The following is a 20097-nucleotide window of genomic DNA, read 5'->3' on the forward strand; positions in this document are numbered from 1 at the left end:
AAAAGGGCCATCACTAAGCACAAGCCCACGATACCGCGCCCGGCAGTGTCAATTCCTCTTCTGACAGCCTCGCGTGTTACGCAAGATGGCATGACGTTTAAAAAGCCTAGAGTCAATGTATATATTACTAGGTCCAATGCCACTTGTCCGAATGGAAACCCGCTGCTTTGGACGCTCTCAGGACAGCCTCGTCGGAAGAATCGCCGTAGTCAGTTCGCCCCGTTCCAGCTAACTGACTCTTGCTCGTCGATCAATTTCTCCCATTCTGCGTACTTACCCAGGTTGGGTATATGTTTCAGTCGTACAGAAAGAAAAAAAAAGTACATTCGGGAGAGGGCCATGACAGCCGAAACTTGTGGGAGAGTAAGTTTGCTTTTTCTCCTTCTTGCACATAGCCACGGACTTATTATGACGGACCGGTCTACGTACATATGTTGAGTTTGAATATCATAATGACTGGTCATCTTGCTGCACAACAAGGTACGTGATCTGATAATTTACACATAACGGTTTGCAAGCCTCCCTCCTGTGCATTTAGGTTGTCAAAGGGTCATTCTGCCATGCCACGTTCCTCAAAAGTCGTGCGATTTATACAAATGTCTGGTTTCAACCTCAAACATTCAGGAGATGACATGTTTGCGTTAGCCGGACGAAACAATCAACCTACCCAACATCGAGGTGAGCAGATTAGGTAGGGACGCGAAGATGTTCATCTCTGGGCATATTTTAGATTCAGCGCAGTCCTAGCAGAGCAAGAACAAAAAGGCCCAAACAGACTGATTTGTTCACATCGAATTTCTATGTTTAGAGTGGCATGTCCTACCCGCCAAGTGAGATTGACACGGTCTAGGCACAAGCTAAGATCCGTGGTGGTGGTCAGCTCAAAACCACCGGGTCGGCTAGCGACCTGTAGTGTGTGCACTTGGATGCATCCAGTGAACAACGAGTGCGCTCAAGTTCCCGGCAAATGGTGGCGTTTTATAGTCGGAAAGCAGATCTTTCCTTCTTCCCACCAACAGCACAATCCATCGTGTACCTCATTAAACTCTTTCGAGCACATTGCTCGATTGGCCATATCCCACTACAGGATGTTACTTTCAGGCACTTTGCCCTCTTCGAACATGTCATACCAGAAGTCAGTGCTGAAATCCAGATCATATATTCCGTACTCCCAAACCACGTAAAGAGTGGTCTAGATAGTGGCATAAAATACGCTCTAATAGTTCACATCGAAAAACTCTCCGTTTGGCTTCAGCTTCTTAGCCGACCATGAGGAGAAGCCCGGCCCCGAGAGCAAAAGTTCAACAATGTCGCAATGGTCACGCTTACAGACACAGGGCCACGTCACATCACTCGACGCTTAGGAAATGTTTGACCAGCTAGGCTCTTACATCTCGGGGCCTCCTCCACGTCTGACTTGACGCTGGACCGTACGTGATGAGATCTCCATCTGAGGCACCATCCGTCTTGTGAGCTCCCGGGACTCGGTCAGAGAGCCAGCCAGGCCCGAGATCTCGGGCGCCAAGCCTTCACTAAATGCCACGGGCCAAAGTGCAGAGACCTCCTCGAGGCCGGATATGCGGCCATGATACGTGACCGATCGCGGGCCTCTTTAGTGGCTTACAAAAAAGAGGCAAGTATACAAGTATAGTTCAGATGTGCACTTCTCTATGTATTGAGACTGAGCTGCACATCAATCGTTTGACGTCGTACGACAACGTTCTGGCGTGCGCCAAATCGAGAGGTAAATTGACTGCGTGAAGCAAATCATGGCAAGATAGCCCTGTCCTGTCCGGCGGTTGGGGATTGCATCGCCGAGTCGATCAAAGCAGCAGCAGCAGCCCCCAAATGGGGGTGAATGGGGTTCAAAAAGAGTTGCCAACAGTCCAATCAGAACCCCCGTCGCCGTCTTTTCCAATCTCTGCAGCTCTTGCAGCTCTGTGTCTATCTTTTGCAATTCTTTCCCCGAGGCGCATCGCCGGTGTGATTGGTTGCGCGGCCAATTGCCCAGCGATCGCCAACCCAATGGCATCTGGGGTCCTGGCGGGAAGCGCCCACTCACAATTGGGCTCCCCTCCCGGGCGCTTACAGCCCATGCATGTACGACGCTGCCGATTGGCCTTCACACCTGGTGACCCTCCAATTGCAACGCAATTTTGCTGTCCACTCTTGTGTGATTGAATGCATGCATCTCTACCCTCCCCTCGTCTCGCCCGGGTCGGGGAGACTGCTTGGTCAGTGTTGGTTGGATCGTCTCTTAAAAACTATGGCTGACGGACCCTTCTCGCTGAGCATTCATTCCCTTTCCTTTTTCTCGTGAAATCGGACCATGTGGAATTAAATCGTGACTTGTATCTGCTTGCTTGCTTGTCGCATTCTATACCGGCAACCAAGAACCCCAAGAGTTCGCGCCAATTGTGTGTAGCAATCCGATGTGATTCGCATATACAAATTCTGCTGGACGGAAAAAACAGCGACTCGATCTGATACACATACCAGCAGGTGAAGCATAGCCTTTCTCTGATCCTGCGAGCTTCCATAACGACCCACGAACCTAGTCAAATCCTGGTGGCCAGCCTCGCGGGCCGCATTTCGAGACCATCAATATGGGATACAGGATCTTGCACCGAGAGTGGCGGTCGCTCAAGGCCTTGTGGTGGATGATGATACCAGAGCTGGCGTGCACCGTTGCGCTGTTGGTACTCTTCGGTCTCGCGCAGCCAGACCTCTTTCGCACGCAGCTGTGGCAGGCTGGGAACGATCTCGGCTTCAACTCGAGTCCCAATATCATACTCTACGCCTACGCAAATCACCGGGCACTACCGACCATCCCCTTCGTGTGGTCATTAACGTAAGTCCTGGGAACTTGCCCATACAGAAGAAAAAGGCAAAAGGATGATATAAGGCTGATACACCGTTCTTGCAGTCTTACAAATTTCAATGTGGCCATTTCCGTCCTCAGCTTGTTCATGCTGATTGCCAAGATGATTGCCATCATCATGCACGTGTTCTACCCGGTGGTCGCTCTCCTCATCAACGTCGCGCTCACGGCGCTCTACACCACCAGCGTGTACGGCCAGATGGGACCCGACTACGCCGACTCAAACCACCCGAGCGCCATTGCCTGGTACATTGCCAAGCCGTGTACCGTGGCGGCGAACCAGAGCGTGCAAAAGTCTTGCCGGACGGCCAAGGGCACTTATGCCGCGACGGTCATTTTCCTGTAAGTTTAGCTTCAGGGCAGCTCGTGACGCGAAAGCGCAATCTCGGATGAATTTGCTAATGATCGAAATGCACAGTGCTGTCTACCTTGTCAACCTTGGTCTGACCATCTGGACCATGATACCCAATGAGGCTGACAAGAGGGGCAAGGACGTGGATTCGGATGAGGAGTCCAACTCGCCTTCTAGTCTGAGACGCAACAACGACAAGTGGGAGATGCACGGCATCCCACAGACGCCGAGCGCGGCAGTGCCCTACACGCCACGCACCATGGCTTTTAATACTCTCGACAGGAAACTGCCTCTGAGGTCACAGCAGTACGCTTGAGCGAGACAAGATATAATCGGAACCAGGCCTCAAAATTCTCGGACTGGGTATGAATTGGCTAAGCCAGTTCAAGGCCACGAAATGTCACGAGTTGACGGGTGGAACACCAATAACTGTACTTATTTTTCATAATAACCATTTCGATTTGCGATATACCCGCCGCACAAAGATCCAGCATGAATCGCCAGGTATAGTCGGGTTGGCTGGCCCTCATGTATATCCATGGAGCGGCCGAGACATGATAGGTGGATGTCACTTATACATATGTCAGTGCTAGACTGGGAGTATCCCATCATGTACAGAAATGAAGAAGAAAAAAGGATTCAAGAGATAATGAAATCTCCGGATTGACCATCACTCAAACATCAACAGAGATCGGCATAGTGGCTTTTCACAACTTTCTTTTTATTCTTTGACTATTCTCATGTATTCTCATGCCTACTCACTCAGCTGTCCAACGTGACAATGACGGCCTCGCTATCCGCAACTCCAACCGACAGCACGCCATCCTCGGTGACATTCAACCTCTCACCGACCGTGACGTTGGCCAGCCGGACGGGCGCGCCGCGCTCGAGCTCGTAGTTGTAGCTCCAGCCGTCAAAGGTCACGCCCGTAATGGCATCACTGCCGTTGGCCGAAAGCCTCTGCACGCCGGCGCCCGCGGTCAGGTTGCCGACGCTCAGGCTGTAGGTGCGCACGGTGCGCGGTTCCGGGTTCGGCGAGGCGAGGTCGCCCGTGCCGTTGAGCGTGTAATTGTACTCGCGCAGATTGATAAACATGACGCGGCGCAAGACGCCGTCGACGTAGGCCAGGTAGGCCGCCTCGGCATCGTCGCCGGCGTCGCCCGTTTCCAGCTCAGCAATCTGCACCGTCGCTACATTGAGATTGCCGAGAAAGGCGGCGGCAGCGACATTGCCATAGTATGGCGCCTTGGTGCCGATGCTGGTGATGTTGGTCGTTAGTGGTTGCCACGCTTGGTACCGGTAGTTGGTGCCCATGTGCAGGTGGACTCGCTGGATGTTGACCGAGGCACTGTAGAGCAAAAAGTCGGTCGCCCACAGCGCGGCGCCAAACGTGTTGGAGAGACCCGGCCGGCCTTGCTGGTATAGCGAGTTGGTCTCACCAAAAATGTGCGGCACGTTGCTTCCCGGGTTGATGGCGTTGTACTCGGCCACGTGCGCATCGACACTTTGCTTGGTTCGCGTGTGATTCATCAGGGTCCCTTGCAAAGTCACGCCCAGTGAGTTGGCTCCGCTGATGTAACTAGATGTTCATGGTAAGATTGGAAAGCTCGGAAACTATCTCAAGGTGAAAGATTCTACTTACTTGTGGGATGAGAAGTACGTAATGTCTGCATCTGCATCCAAGCCGTCAGACCAGGCGAGCGGCGCTTTTAAGTGGTTATCCGTGCGAGCGAACGATGGGGCAAGGAAACCGTAGGTATCGTTATCCAGAAGATCCGGACAATTCTGTTCAACGAGTTCATTGATGATGCGCGTTCCTTGAAGCCACTCGCTGACATAGTCGGACTCATTATAGCTTGCCGGCCGGACCTGAGCGGTAGGAATACCCACAAATAGGTCGGGCTCATTGCCATACTCGAAGCGGTAAAAATTGCCATTTGACAAGGCCTTGCATGCCAGTGGCACAGTCTGGTTCAGAGTTGCGTGCACTCTTGAATCATTGTTTCCGCCCAAGTTGAAGCCATGAGAGAGCTTGACCTTTGGCCAAGCGTTATAGGCGTCGAAGAAAGAGGGTCCTATAGTGATGGTGGTAGGGTAGTCTGCCGACCTCGTGGTATTGTAAATGCCGCGGAGAGGAAGTGTCTCATTCTCGTCATAGATGGCAAAATCCTGGGTATTTCCTCCTACTCGTATATATGGGTTTGATCCTTGATAGTAACCGATATTGTTGATTAGCGTATTTGAAAATTCATTCGGTGCTGCTGAGCTGCCTGTATTGTGACCCGTGAGTATCATCATTGAGCTGGCTCTCGTTAGAGAACCACATACCAGCGAAATCCGGAAACGAAGAAAACTCGATGGAATAGCTGACAAACCCGTCTAGAGGCGTGCCGGTTGTGATGTCTTCAGCTTTGATGTTTAATGATAGGGAGCGAACGTCGGCGAGTGCGATTCCAGCACACGCCAAAAACACCGTAATCACGAGCATTGTGGCGTGAGAAGACCGACAGTCTCGAAATGCTTACATTCTCTGGAAAAAGTATCAGGGAAAAAATGTATTGCAGCATTTATCCTCGCGGAAAGTCACGGCAGTAGGCTTACATGGTGAGTGATTCACGCGGGTATTAATGTCAACAGGGTAAGGTGTGCCGGACAACACTTGTCCTATGGCAACTCCTCAATGCCATACAATAGCATACTTTGGTCAATGACGACTGGACGGAGAATATAGGCGCGCACATGTTTCGTTGGCAATAATAGCCAATCCCCATTGCAGACTCCCCAGAAAGTCTGCAACTCCCCGTCATGGGTATTGCGGCCCTGGATCGAAGCTACTGACCCGAAGGAGGAGGTGCGAGGATCTGCATTGTTTCGGCAATAGGATCCAAGCGGGGGAACACATGAGCTCGTGCCGTTCATGCACTCAACCCCCTGTTGCTAAAGCCATTCCTCATCTCTTGTTGGATATACTTGGGCATCACAAGCAAGACGGGGTGGTTGGACCGGGAGATCTCAACGGCTATAGGCGACCCCTCCAGCAGGTGTTGATGTCTAGACTCATCGCAGCCTCATGATTGCGAATCACCAAACCATTTGGCTAGGCTTGAATGCACACTATACTGGCAATAATTGTCATCACATTGGCACTTGAAACTAGTAAGCGAATATATCAATCAATACGAGTGGGGAGATACTCACCTATATCTAGCTCTCAGCAACCTTGAACTATTCTGTTGTCATGTCAATTACAACCACAAGGGTTTGGCCGTGAGCGCATGTATGCCCTCCGTCAACAATAGCCTGGAGAGGGGCATATCTGCAGGTTGAAGTGTCTGCCGAGGCTGACTCTTCTTCTTTTTCTCGACAAACAGTACGAAGTACTTTGAATTCACCTTTGTTTTGTAATTTGAATCTTTGACACCAAATTTCTGTGTCACGGGGGGAAAATAGATTTCAACGCCTCGTCCTAAAAGGCAGGGGCATGCGAAGCATCGCAGTGCTTGTCGAGCAGTAGTCATTCCATATAACTACTATTGCAAAACAAACATCTATGATAAGCCGAAGTCGGCTAACGATTACAAAAGGTTAATCATGGAAGTTCCACCCAGGCTCGAGCTCTAGCCCACGCACCTACTAAAGCTGGTCCCTGGATTCTATTTTTCTAACACATTAATCCTTATCTTTTGATTCTTGGGTCGCAGATCTGGCCAATACGGTTCACCGTATACCACCTACTATGTAATATAGCCGAGTGCCTATCTCAACGGCAAGCTAAAAAATCTCCTTAGTGGGCTGGCATGACTCCTCCGATCTGAGGGTATTCGTGAAGGCTTCTGGGCTCCGAGGCACCAGAGTTACAGCGTGCTCTCTGCTTGGACTTGCCGTATTAGGAAATTTACCCCACACTCCGATGGGCTTTACAGAGGGCTGCCCCTCGGCTACCCTTCTGTGATCCTCCGACGTCACTATCAGATAGTAAGGTTTCCCGCCCGCTAAGGCCCGACGCCAGTGTGCATCATCAGCTGTAGCTACGGCCGCGGAGCTCTCGAATGGGATACCAAGAGGTCGCGAGAACAATTCCGATTAAACTGTGTCTGCCACTCGCTTGCCGGATACCTACCGATTGCGCCGCCCTCTCCGCTAATCTCATGTGCCCACCTTTTACATATTAATTTATAACTCTCCTCGCCAAGTCCCTGGCGCAGAAGATTTCCCATTCATAATGTCGTCTTTGCTCCGAACATTGCAAAGGTCTGCCTCTAGGTATCCCATCAAATCAAGCTTCCAGAAAACCACGTTGCCGCTCTTGTCCACCAGACTAGCCTCCAACATGGCACCAGTTCCCAAGGTAAGTTTACCAGCTTTCGGTGCTCCGAAGCGCAATCGCAGATGCTATTGCCGAAGCAATTGCGACGATAGAACCTCGGTTGACTGACACGTACTCGCTCCGACAGCTCAAGGACCCTTCGCTCCTCAAGACTGACGTCGGTTACGTCAATGGAGAATGGGTTAAGGCAGCCTCTGGCAAGACCTTTGAGGTCCATGATCCCTCTACCGGAAAGTTGGTCGGCACAACCCCCGAGTTTGATGGCAAGGATACCGAGATTGCCATTGCCGCTGCTGCGGAGGCTTTCAAGACATTCCGCAAGACGACTGGCCGCGAACGATCCAAGATGCTCCGGAAGTGGTACGACCTAATGGTTGAGAACTCTGATGATCTTGCTACTCTGATTACATGGGAGAACGGCAAGCCCTTTGCTGATGCCAAGGGCGAGGTCACCTACGCCGCCAACTTTTTTGAGTGGTTCAGTGAAGAGGCCCCCAGAGTATACGGCGACACAATCCCCTCTTCTGTCGCTGGCAACCGTGTCGTCACCATTAAGGAGCCCGTCGGTGTTTGCGGACTGATCACCCCCTGGAATTTCCCGGCTGCCATGATTACAAGAAAGATTGGACCTGCGCTGGCTGCTGGTTGCACCGTGGTGTGCAAGTCTCCTGGCGAGACGCCCTTTACGGCCTTGGCCATTGCCGAGCTGGCTCACCGCGCTGGCATTCCCAAGGGTGTTGTCAACATCATTTCCGCACTCGACAAGACCATCGAGGTTGGTGAAGTTTTGACCACTCACCCCACTATTCAAAAGGTCTCCTTTACCGGCTCAACTGGCGTCGGCAAGATCCTGATGAAGCAGGCTTCGTCAACTCTTAAGATTCTGTCCATGGAGCTCGGTGGCAACGCACCTTTCATTGTCTTTGATGATGCAGATGTGGAAGCCGCTGTTGCTGGTGCCATTGCCTCCAAGTTCCGTTCGTCGGGTCAGACTTGTGTTTGCGCCAACCGTATCTACGTTCAGAAGGGCGTCTACGAGGAGTTCGCGCAAAAGTTTGCCGAGAAGGTTAAGGGCTTCAAGATTGGCAATGGTTTCGACGAGGGCATTACACATGGTCCTTTGATTCACGGTCGTGCCGTGTCAAAGGTCGAGTCACACATCAAGGATGCTACAAGCAAGGGTGCTCAGGTTATTGTGGGCGGTCAGAAGCTGCCTGACCTGGGTGCCAACTTCCATGAGCTCACTGTCATGACCGGCATGACCAAGGAGATGGCCATCGCTTCCGAGGAGACTTTCGGCCCCGTCGCCGGATTGTTCCCATTCGAGACTGAGGCCGAGGTTGTCGAGCTCGCCAACGCTGCTGAGGTTGGCTTGGCTGGATACTTTTTCTCCAGCAACATTGAACGCATCGGTCGTGTTGCAGAGGCCCTCGAGGTTGGAATGGTTGGTGTCAACACTGGCCTCATTTCCGACACTGCCTCGCCATTCGGTGGTGTGAAGCAGTCTGGATTCGGCCGCGAGGGATCCAAGTACGGTATTGAGGAGTACCAAAACATCAAGACCATCACATATGGTGGTATGGGTAAGCCTCTGCAGGGATCCTCGTAAAGCAATGGTGTGATGCTGCAAGATGACCAAGGATGAAAAGGACTGTGACAGTTGGAGAATTTGATACCTGGCGTGCAATTTTATTGCTATGAAAATTTTGATTTATGCTGGTATATATGGCGCAAGAAAGAATTACATTTGAATTGAATCTTTACCAACACAACTCTGCAAGATGATTTATTCGGCTTTCAGGTCCCGTTGTACCAATGCGGAAGTAGTTAAACCGTAAACTATGTACATTGCCATTGAAACAAACGCTTCATGATAAAACCTTCTTTAATCTTGAGATTCAACTGGATTTGTAATATTGAAAATAAAAGTTCACAAGTAAATGACTTATACGCAGCTATACTAATGTATGTTTATAAGGGGCCTCAAATGTGAAATGCACGGGCCGCCGAGCTAACATAGCTCCACTACCGATTTTCCAGTACTATCACGAAATTTCCCATTCCGCAGCTTCTCATCGCCAGTGTCCAGCGGTCAGCAGTCAACAAACGACCCCAATTAGCCCCCAATGATCCGGCACTCGATACACAATGGCCTCGGCCGGGGCAGGCCAGAGCTTTCGCGCCTCAGCGAGGGCATCTCTGCCTCGCTGCGCATGTTCTCTGCAGCTCAAGCACGCTGCGCCGAAGACAACGATGGGGCGCGCTCCTCAAGCCGACAGCGGTCTGCCGCCGCTGGCAGCGAGTTGCTGTCCATGAACGACAAGAGAAACAACACACCGACCACACCCAAGACGCCGGCGCCCCGGAGTTCCCCAAAGATCATTAGTGTCGGATCCGCTGGCGGCGCCCGGACTACTGGATTCACCGGCTTCAAGAAAGTAGACGCCAAGGACTTGAGCAAACCCTTGCCTGGAGCCGCTGCCCCGGGCGGCCCGGGCGGTATCATTCGTGGTGGATTCCGCGGCCGAGGTGGCGGTGCCTTTCCAAGCCGAGGGGGAGGTGCCTTTCCAAGCCGAGGGGGAGGTGCCTTTCCAAGTCGGGGAGGTGGGAACTTTGCAGCTCGTCGGGGAGGAGCAGCAGGAGGAGGAGATGGCCAGTTCCGCGGTGGCGGACGCGGACGCGGGCGTGGACGACGCCGAGGAGGGCCGGACGACCGACCACAGCGATCAAACCGACCCGACGCGGCCGCCATGCAAGAAGAGAACGAGTTCCAGCGCTTCAAGGCCTTTGGAACGGCCGAGGACCCTGAGCTTATTGAGTATTACGAAGCGGTCGAGTGCGGTGTTGAGAGACCATACCAGCCCACGGGGCCCAAGGACCTGCTGGCCTCGCTGGCCGGCTACGCGCCCGCGATTGCGTCGAGCCCCTCGCCGCTCGCCAAGGAGGCCACGATCATTTCCCAGGCGGTCGTGCTGGGCGGTGGTCGCCGTTATCACCCCGAAGCATGGCCATCGCCTCCCGACGCTTGGTCGCAACTCAAGCAAGGAAACGGTGTCTTTTTCCCCAATGAGAGAGCAAAGGCTTGGGTGAACAACTTTAGCAAGACCAAATATCAAAGCGTACCCAAGGAGACGCAGACAGCCGTTCTGGATGCCGCCATCTTGGGTAAATATGACGGACCCAAACATGCCGAGCTAAAGGACACAATTGGTACTGTGAGGAGTTTTGTCAAGCGGCACGGCACGTGGAATGCGGCCGCTGAGAGGAGTATTGAGGCAAGAATCAAGAGCTTGCTACCTGGTGCTGCGCAATCAGGGCCGGCAAAGGGCGGCCAAGCACAAGGCAAGGGTCAGGCAAAACGTGCTTGAGGGCATTCACATGGGAAAGTGTCCCAGTTCATAGAGAAAGACGATATTGTGCATCATGCGGCGCTGTAACAACACCTGTTTATAGTAGTGTACATCGGAAATACACAACCCAAACCTATGAGATCCTTCCTTTTCCCCTCCTTCAATGCCAACCAGCTGCATGTCAATTCAAGCCATACCGGATCCATGCCGACCCATACTCGTTACAAGAGATCATATTTACACACGTGAGGACTTTTATTTGCCCTCGGCAGCTTTCAATGCCTCCTTCTCGGCGGCATCGATCTCGGCAACCTTGGCCTTGATGACCTTGTCGAGCTCCGTGTCCGCCTTGCGCTTGGCATCAGGCAGGAGGAGGCCGTCCTTCTTCCAGGCGGCGTGGACCTTGTCGCGCTTCTGACGGACCTGGCGGACCTTTTCCCGCCACTCGTGGCAGACGGCCTTGGCGCGGCGGGCCACGTCCTCGCGGCTCTCGAGCTCCATCTTGAGCACGAGCTCGAGCTCATTGTCGGGGTCGCGCTGCGGCTGCTGGTTGAAGTCGCGCGACGCCTGGATCGCGCTCATGATGGGCTTGATGGACGCCTCCTCGTGCACCAGCAGCGAAATGGTGCGTCCGCCCTTGGGCACCACCTGCGCCAGCTCCCGCAGCGGGTACGTGGCCGCTTCCTTCTTGTCGGGCTGCACCCGCAGCGACCCAATCAGGTCCGGGTTGAAGCGCCCGCCGCTCTTGAGCTTCTTGAGCGCCTCGGCCGGCGCCTCGGACGCCTTGGCGAGACGTGACTGCACGTCGGCAAAGTCGAGCGGCTCTTCTGGGTTCGGTGTCGGGTGCTGCGAGCTCCCGCCCGACGACGAGGACGGTGTCGATGCCGGGGCGGCCGCGGACGAGCCGTCGTTGCTCTTGCTCTTGCTGCCCTTGCCCGATTGGCGTTCCTCGGCGTGTTTACCCTTGCCGCCCTTCTTCAGTCGGCAGGGCGTCGTGTGGAATGGTCGCAATGGGGCGGCGACGGCGAAGGATTGTGAAGAAGAGCTTGCCGCTGCCCTCAAGGCGGCGCTTGTCGGGCGGACTGCATTCTGCGTGCTGTAGACATGTACTTGGTTAGGAATGACACGATACAGTTGGTTCAATTGGATCGGCCTACATTCCACGTAGCTCACATAGAGCTCTGCCTTGCCTCCAGAGTGTCGCGGTGGTTGTGCCTCTCATGATTGAATCCTAGTGTTTTTTGGTTGAAGATGGAGCTCCACCTATCTAGCCAGTGCAGCATGTGAAGCTAGTCACTTTCTCAACTGCCTATGCAAGCTTGGCAGACGTTGCTTCAATTCAAATGCTCATCGGACCAGGCGAATACTCAAATCCGACCAATTTCTTATTTTTGAGATTTCATATATGAGATTTTAGGAAGATGTTGATGTAGTTCCTAATGTCATTTATAAATTAAGATACTTGCCAAGTTGGTGGGCGATTGCACCCAAGCCGCAACTGTACTGACTAGCACTCATTGTCTTGGTTTCAACCGATTTAGAATGGGCACACCAGTCATGTCAAATCTATGTTTGGAATATCTTAGAGGCGTACAATTTCATGGTTCGCCCAGAGCTTTCAAGTCTGTACTTTTAACAAAATACGCATGGCTGCAGTCTTGACACCTACCAGTTTCTTACTCAAACTTCACCACTTCCACATTCGGAGAACCATTGCTTATGTGGAGCTATCAACATAATGTATCACAAGCCGGTTTGTCATCATCCAGATCTACTCACAAGTCGAATTGGCCTAGTGGTTAGGGCATCTCCTTTACAACCTTATCACGATTGATTCGGAGAGGATCGCAGGTTCGATCCCTGCATTCGACATTTGTTTTTGCCTGTTTGCATGATTATTTTTGGCCTCTTTCTCAATTAGCAAGGAGATAATCATATGTTTATTGGACTGCAATAGTCTCCAGACCTTTTCTTTTTCTGCCCAGCGCGCGGTTCTTGGCTACAAATATCTCGCATGGCCCGCCTGTCAAGACAAGCTTCTAGCAAGGTTGGCCACTTATATAAACAAGAATGCACAAATTTAGTAAATTCAGAGAGATATATACCATCACTGGATAGGACACTGTTTTGTCCTCAAGGTCGCTGATTCTTGGACTCGACGGAGGAGCTATGATCACAGGTTGCGTAAGCATGTAAGTATGATTAATGCTCATGCCTGACTTGAAAGAGTATACCCTCAATGTGAGAGCATTTGCAACAGTACGGCATAAAACACAATCAAGGAATGCCGTTGCCATAACCAAAGGTAGATGTGGTTATATGCAAGATGGATGGCTTGCCTAAGTCACTTCAACCTGTCCAACGCATTGCTACAATACTGGGGGTTATGTTCCAGGAGCTTTGCCGCAATGGTGGCAGTATTGGACGTTGCGCTTGTGGGATGTATAAGTGATAGGCTTTACCGGGAGTGAGTATCCTCGAAATAAATGCTGTAGTCATGGATAACAACAATTCACTATCAATTGGTAGGCTTTTGAGCTTGCTGATGTACTTCATAGCTTGGTGAAAATGTACTTGTCGAAGATAGAGACGAAGTCGTTCAAGCTTACGACAAATGTTGAGATGAGAAAAAAAAAAAAAATCGCATCAGGTTTACACTAGCATGTCTTTCTGAAAAAGATACGCTGGATGTTCCTGATTAAAAAAGAAAAAGAAAAACCAGCTGCTGTATAAGATAGTTAAGAGCCAGAATCAGACAGATGGACTTCTGTGAGATATCGCTGGCCAAGTTGTAACATAATAAAAGCAGACCCTGGTCGTGAATATCGTCATAGCTTCAAGCTTGGACCTTGCAGCTCAATTGACCTGATAGCGGGCGGGATTCGACTCAGGTATCAGGCAGGCAGCATCGAAATGCAGCAGCGCGCAGCTCCCCATTTCCCCCCATCCCCCCGCCACATTTGTACTACCGATCGGCAGCTACAGTGCAGCTTGCCCACCATTGACGCCCTACCAACCTCACCTACGTCGTCGCTTTAGCTGACAAGACAAGGCGAAAGACGCAAGACATTCTGCGCACCTCATACCGGCCCGAAGGCGACCTGAAATTCTTCAAGATTCCCGTCAAAAAACCCCTACGGTACACGCACACTTGGATGATCATCGCCAACTGTTCAACTAGCATCCGCCCAGTTGTCGCAGTCGTTGGGTGAGCCAACCCAGACTCGCTACAGCCAGCCCACCATGGCCGTCATCGACCAACATGACAACTTTTCCAACGTCTCGTGGCATAGCGACAGACACGATCCGGCCGATTTGACTGCCTCTAGCTCATCGAATCCCGTATTTGATGATTCTGAACCAGTCGGCGCACACCATCCAGAGATGGAGGAAGATCCAGAGAGGATAGACCCCGGCTTGTCCGGCGACATCCTCAATTGCACTGTCACAGAGCCGCGCAAGGAAAGCGATGGCACAAAAGATGCCTTTGTATCATACCTTGTCACAACTAACGTAAGTTATATAATGCTGAATCCACAGGTGCAAGACGCCGAAAGAACGGCTGTCGTGCCTGTTCACGGTTGTTCACTTACCCCTCGTTCGGTGGGCAATTGCTAACAGCCTCTTGTGATATCACAGTCAACCTTTCCGTCCTTCCAGAAATCTCACTTCACTTCGCGCCGGCGCTTTACCGATTTTGTATTTCTGTACAAGTCTTTGTCCAAGGACTACCCAGCATGTGCCGTGCCGCCCCTGCCCGACAAGCAACGAATGGAATATGTGCGCGGAGATCGATTCGGTCCCGACTTCACACATCGCCGGGCTTTTTCGCTGCAGAGATTCCTTACACGACTAGGCGCACATCCTATTTTGCGCCGGGCACCCATCCTGCACACCTTTCTCGAAAGCCCAGACTGGAATGCGACCATGAAGAGCCGCTCCGCCCGAGGCAGCGTTAATGTCGAGCCTGGCAGCGGGGGCGTATTCGACAACTTCGCTGACACCTTTATCAATGCCTTCACCAAGGTTCACAAGGCCGACAAGCGCTTTATTGAGGTCCGTGAGCGCGCTGATAAGCTCGACGATGATCTGGGCCACGTTGAAAAGGTCGTCGCCCGTGTCGTGCGTCGAGAGGCCGATCTCGAGACCGATATGCGAGATCTAGCCGAGCAGTTCCAGAAGCTCATCACCCTCGAGCCTGGCGTTGAAAGCGCTGTCCATGCCTTTGCCGCCAGCGTGGAGGATGCCAGTACGGGACTGAGGAGGCTGAAGGACCATACTGACCAGGATTACCTGGGCAGCTTGCGGGATATGAGCGCTTACAGCATGGCACTTAAGAATCTCTTGAAAGCACGGGAACAGAAGCAGCTGGATCACGAGCAGTTGACAGAGTATCTCAACAAGTCGACTCTGGAGCGAGATGGACTAGCCTCGGGCTACGGCTCTTCAGGTGCTGGTGGTTTTATTCGAAGCAAGATCGAGGATGTGCGGGGCGTCGACCATGAGGCGTCGCGGAGGGAGCGCCTGCGCAAGCTCGAAATTCGTATCGACGAACTCACAACTGAGGCGGAGCGTGCCAAGAAGACCAGCGAAATGTTTGACGAGGAGGTCGTAAAGGAGGTCGTTGACTTTGAGCGTATCAAGAGGATCGAAATGAAGAAGCAGTTTGGCGGCCTGGCTGATTCTCACGTCGAGTTTTATGGCGGCCTAATTGAGATCTGGGAGCGATACGTCAAGGAGATGGACGGGCAGCTGAGCCCATCGTAATAAGCGAGAAAACTCAGGGTCGTGGGCTTTGTTTGTGATTTAATTTCCCGCCGCCAGGTTTGGCAGAAGTGGGCGTTGGAAGGTTTGAATGGAATTCTTGCAAGCACGATCAAATATTAATTCAAATGAGGATCTGGTTCCCACTACTTGTGGTGGGATGTAGCCTTTTACCCATGATTCCAAAAGTAACGAGACCAACATGTTGATCAGTTTGTCAATGTCCAAGTACGCGTTTGAGAAAATTTTCAATTTACACAACCTTGACTAATCATTCTTACATTCACGTCTGTTTCATAGGCTACACGGAACATATGCAAAAGAGGAAATGTCGATTTTGATTCAATGCTAATTTCTGATACCCGATTCCCCAAACGCCGGTCCAATGATCTTTTTCTAAACAGGCAATGATGGTGGATGTTGGTTCAGATATGGACAGTCTTCATTCTGTGGCATGTCGCATGAGAGAGGCAAGTTCGACCCAGCTCCCTTTTCTACCGGCCGAGTAGCCTGGAGCTCTGCTTCTCATTGCCCTCTTCCGAGGCGTCACTGTCAATGCTTCTCCGCACAGCACCGTGGACGGCAGCAGCGTCATCATCCTCATCATCGCTGCCACCGGCAAAGGCATCGTACAGCTCACCACCTCGCTTGCGCTTTGGCTCGCCCGCACCCGTCAGACCTTCGCCCTCGTCGCCATCAATGAGTTCGAACTCGTACGAATCGCGAGGGCTGGCGCGGCGGCGGCGCACAATCCACCACCATGCACCTAGACCGCAGACGAACAGGCCAATGAGACCAAGTGAGCCGTAGATCCAGGCCAGAGTGTGAGGAGAGGCACCAAATGTCGGCAAGAAGGACGGAACCCATGAGCTCGCTGCAGAAGTCTCGGCTGCTTCTTCCTCGGTTGTACCGGTTTCTATCGGCTGGCCGTCAGTGCCGGTAGGCTTCTGAGGTCGGTGAGGATGGTCGTCTGGAAGATCAGTAGGATGCACAGGTGTGCCAGTCTGATCAGAACCCGCGGGCACAGTGGTTGTTCCGGGAGGGATGGTGGTGGTGACGATCTTGTCGTGATCATCATCGTCCTGTTCAGTGGGCATTGGGAGCAACTTGGCTTTGGAGGCGTCAATCGTTTGACCCCAGAGCTTCAGATGCCAGTCGATGAACTTTCCCTTGTGGGAGTCGACCTTGGAGTCCCGGATAATAATCGTCCACGTGCCAACGCCCTTCTCACCCCTGGGTTCTGTTAGTATGGGCGGGGAAAAGGAAAGACTGAAATATTGAAGAGGGGAAGACGGGCTTACCAGTGTGCTACACTCATAAATGTCCAGTCATCATACCCATCCTTGCTGGAATCAAATTTGCGAGTAGTCGCAATATGGCTGGTCACGCCATCCGGGCTGATAAGATCAACACTTAGATCACCTCGGTTGGTGTGCTCAACGTTCATGGTAACTGTAACATGCTCGACATTTTCCAAGTTGGCCTGCTTCAACATGTCGGCCGTGACTTCAAACGTTGAGGTAAGGCCAGTGTTACCCTGAGGAATTTCCTGCTTGATATGGATCCATGGGGAGAAGAACCAAGCTTGGGGCTTGACGTTCTGCCAAGTCTTTGCAACTTCCACAAGCTTCCAGCTGTCGACTTTGCCGTAACCAAATGTGTGGCTGAACTTCTTGCCCATTGACGTGTCTTGCCACTCCTCCGTGTCAAGGTCAATGGGTACAGCGCTTTCAATAGCAATGTACTGCATATCACGCCAGCTAAGATCGTTGCGGACCTCGAGAGCAAGCGCGAAGATGCCAGCCGCCAGAGGTGCCGCAGCTGAGGTACCACCGTGGCCGTTGTAGCACGCATTCTCACCTACATCAGTAGTATGAATAGCGTCGCCGCCTCCACTGCTATACGTGACCACAAGCTGAGCAGAACACTTTTCAGAGTAGTACGGGTGCGCCCCCTTGCGGTCCAAGGCACCAACGGTAATGCTGTAGATGGAGTTGGTGTACCCATCAAAGTTGCAGTTATCCTCACTGGCAGCGCCGTTGCCACTAGCGAATACGAAGATTGATCCGAGTCCTCCACGGCCATTTTGGACACCGTTTAACATGGCACTCTTGATGAGAACACCAGGTGCGTCCATGGTGCGTCCATCATCGGGGGGCCCCCAAGAGCAAGAGTAGATCTGGTTGTGCTGGTAGTCGTAGTTCATGGCAATAGCCTCGTCGGCATCACTGATCATTTTGCTAAGAATTCGGATACCGGCAATCTTGGAGTCGTAGGCGACACCTACACCGCAGACGTCGTTCTTTGCGGCAGACACTTCGCCAGCACATCGGGTTCCGTGTTTGTCGTCAGACAGCCTCGGTTTGGGTTCTTCAGTCTGGTCATTGAAATCATAGCTACCCTGTGCATAGTAATTGGGCTTCAAGTCGTTGCTGTACATGTCCAGACCGTCGTCGACGATTGCCACGGTCGCATTCTTGCCAGTGACACCTGACAACCACACATCGGTAACGTTGACATCATGGCCCAGCTGGACCGTGTTGAACAAGTGCCATTGCTCGTGGAAGATGGGGTCGGATATTCCCAGCTGCTGCATAACAGACTGCTGCTTGATGACAGCGTTCGCATCGGCGTTTTGTCGAGGCAGGACTGGATAGAATCCGGCAGGCTTTGGGGGCGGGATTCTCTTTTGAAGCGGTGCGTGCAAACTCTGCTTCTGGGAGAATTTTACCAGATCCAAGTAGTCAGTGTCGCCAACAAGAGATCTTTTCCGCCTCCGTTCTTTGATGGCGCTCTCGACGAGATCATCGTCGCGTTTTGCCGTAGAGAAGATGTGGTGATCTGCGAGATTGCCCAACGGACCTTCATGCCGAAGTCCCAATCTCGAGGCGATGTTCTCTGGTTGGACAGCCCGGTCGAGGTGCAGAACGTAGTAATCATTCGAATCAAAATCTCTCGTTTGTAGGGTTGATGCGGAGCCTATGCCAGCCAGGCCGCTCAATGCCAACAGTGCAGACAGCTTCATGTTGGCGACGGACTCGAGAGGCAACGCGCGCTAGGAAAGGAGTGTGGTTTTCTTTGTCGCAGTCGATGCAAGTAGAAATGGGTTGCAAGAACTTTTTCTGCCGCAGAGGCAGTGGCTGTATGCAAGACACACAAGGCAAAAGTTTAACCTGACCGCGCGGTCACCAGGCGCAATTGCGTGTCCCCTTTCCCTTTCCCTTTCCTTTCCTGCAGGCCAAGAGAGGCTCAAACCTCAATACAGGGACTTAGGTCGGTTCGGAATGGCGATGTGAATCGAGCGATTAGGAGATAGAGATGCAGAGCTAAAGAATTAAAAATAAACAAACAAGATATTGTACAAGGGCTGGATGTACAATGGAATCAGAGGCCACAGTATGTCGCTGCGTTTGACCGGCACAAGGACAATGAAATGGGTGTGATGGGATTGGGGAGATGGGCAAGGCAAAGCAAAGCAACAGGTGGCCACGATTGGTTTCAGGGTCGTTGAAAGGCGCTAGCACTGATGGGACACTTCGGCTAAGCCCCGTCTAGCAGGTAAGGGTAAGTGGCTCTCTCGGCCTGCAGTGGCGACAAGGGCCGCGATGCCAGTTTCCAAGAATAGCAAAAGAGTATTTAAGACACATGGCAAGTGTACTCGCCTCGAAAGGTATTGTATAACATGAAGTTAGCGGTTAAATTCTACATGAGAATTAGGAACTACAATCGAGTCAATTGCATTGATTGCCAAGCTCTCGAACACACTGTATGGAATTCTGGTCATTGTTTATGTAATGGTCCGATTGCTTCCATACACCTCGCAAACTCCATGTCATTGCAAATCTGAGGTAAGCGTTATGTATCCACGTCCCTTTCGAGTAAGAGAGACAGGACAACCCATACTCACAAGGGGCCATCAGTCAGTCCTGCTGCCGAATACATGTTAGACACGGACGGCAGGGACGGACTCCAGAAATGTCTCTCACTCGGAAGTTTGTTTCGCAAATCTCTAGCCAAGACCAAGTGTTTGAAAGCAATACTCGAGTAATCCGTGCACATTATTATAATACACCTCAAGCTAATCGTGCACTTGCCTTTTGATGGGCCCACTTGTCTCACACTATCAATCGACTTCCTCTTGATCTTGTCTGTGTGGTACTGTACTTGTTTGATTCATCGCGGGATGATATTCAAGCAGGAAATATGTTAACTCTTGGTCTAGGAGCCTTTCTTCTTCTTCGAGACTTGTATCGAATGCTGGGATCGAGGTCCAGGCTTGACAGTTCTAATGATCGACGCTAGGATCTCAGCTCAGGCTGATGGCCATTGAATGGCGTGCGCTACTGTCTCTGCTAACATGGCCACGAAAGGATATTTTGGGCGGGATTCTGACAGTTCAAAAAATAAATAAAAAAAACTTCTT

At 51.9% G+C, this 20097-nt stretch overlaps 7 protein-coding genes across 7 annotated transcripts; 4 read left to right on the top strand and 3 right to left on the bottom strand.

The window, feature by feature from the left end:
- Window positions 1-2606: 2606 nt before the first annotated feature.
- On the top strand, window positions 2607-3549 carry PFICI_13282 (uncharacterized protein; the record flags this gene model as incomplete). The annotated part of the gene is made up of 3 exons (XM_007841863.1): window positions 2607-2851; window positions 2927-3223; window positions 3300-3549. 3 exons carry the CDS (start codon window positions 2607-2609, stop codon window positions 3547-3549), a joined length of 792 nt encoding a protein of 263 aa, XP_007840054.1.
- Window positions 3550-3995: 446 nt separating this feature from the next.
- PFICI_13283 (uncharacterized protein) lies at window positions 3996-5721 on the bottom strand (the record flags this gene model as incomplete). Its single annotated transcript, XM_007841864.1, has 3 exons — window positions 3996-4812; window positions 4876-5503; window positions 5562-5721. The coding sequence occupies 3 exons, from the start codon at window positions 5719-5721 to the stop codon at window positions 3996-3998; spliced, it is 1605 nt and encodes a 534-aa protein (XP_007840055.1).
- Window positions 5722-7563: 1842 nt separating this feature from the next.
- Window positions 7564-9169, top strand: PFICI_13284 (succinate-semialdehyde dehydrogenase; the record flags this gene model as incomplete). The annotated part of the gene is made up of 2 exons (XM_007841865.1): window positions 7564-7581; window positions 7688-9169. The coding sequence occupies 2 exons, from the start codon at window positions 7564-7566 to the stop codon at window positions 9167-9169; spliced, it is 1500 nt and encodes a 499-aa protein (XP_007840056.1).
- A 517-nt stretch (window positions 9170-9686) lies between these two features.
- PFICI_13285 (uncharacterized protein) lies at window positions 9687-10928 on the top strand (the record flags this gene model as incomplete). Its single annotated transcript, XM_007841866.1, has 1 exon — window positions 9687-10928. One exon carries the CDS (start codon window positions 9687-9689, stop codon window positions 10926-10928), a length of 1242 nt encoding a protein of 413 aa, XP_007840057.1.
- A 237-nt stretch (window positions 10929-11165) lies between these two features.
- On the bottom strand, window positions 11166-12132 carry PFICI_13286 (uncharacterized protein; the record flags this gene model as incomplete). Its single annotated transcript, XM_007841867.1, has 2 exons — window positions 11166-12006; window positions 12068-12132. The coding sequence occupies 2 exons, from the start codon at window positions 12130-12132 to the stop codon at window positions 11166-11168; spliced, it is 906 nt and encodes a 301-aa protein (XP_007840058.1).
- Window positions 12133-14153: 2021 nt separating this feature from the next.
- PFICI_13287 (Sorting nexin-4) lies at window positions 14154-15677 on the top strand (the record flags this gene model as incomplete). Its single annotated transcript, XM_007841868.1, has 2 exons — window positions 14154-14423; window positions 14550-15677. 2 exons carry the CDS (start codon window positions 14154-14156, stop codon window positions 15675-15677), a joined length of 1398 nt encoding a protein of 465 aa, XP_007840059.1.
- Window positions 15678-16168: 491 nt separating this feature from the next.
- PFICI_13288 (uncharacterized protein) lies at window positions 16169-18699 on the bottom strand (the record flags this gene model as incomplete). The annotated part of the gene is made up of 2 exons (XM_007841869.1): window positions 16169-16907; window positions 16976-18699. The coding sequence occupies 2 exons, from the start codon at window positions 18697-18699 to the stop codon at window positions 16169-16171; spliced, it is 2463 nt and encodes an 820-aa protein (XP_007840060.1).
- Between the last annotated feature and the right edge of the window lie 1398 nt (window positions 18700-20097).

The sequence above is a fragment of the Pestalotiopsis fici genome, assembly GCF_000516985.1.
Source record: "Pestalotiopsis fici W106-1 unplaced genomic scaffold PFICI_Scf_11, whole genome shotgun sequence".
Taxonomy (NCBI): Eukaryota; Fungi; Ascomycota; class Sordariomycetes; order Amphisphaeriales; family Sporocadaceae; genus Pestalotiopsis; species Pestalotiopsis fici.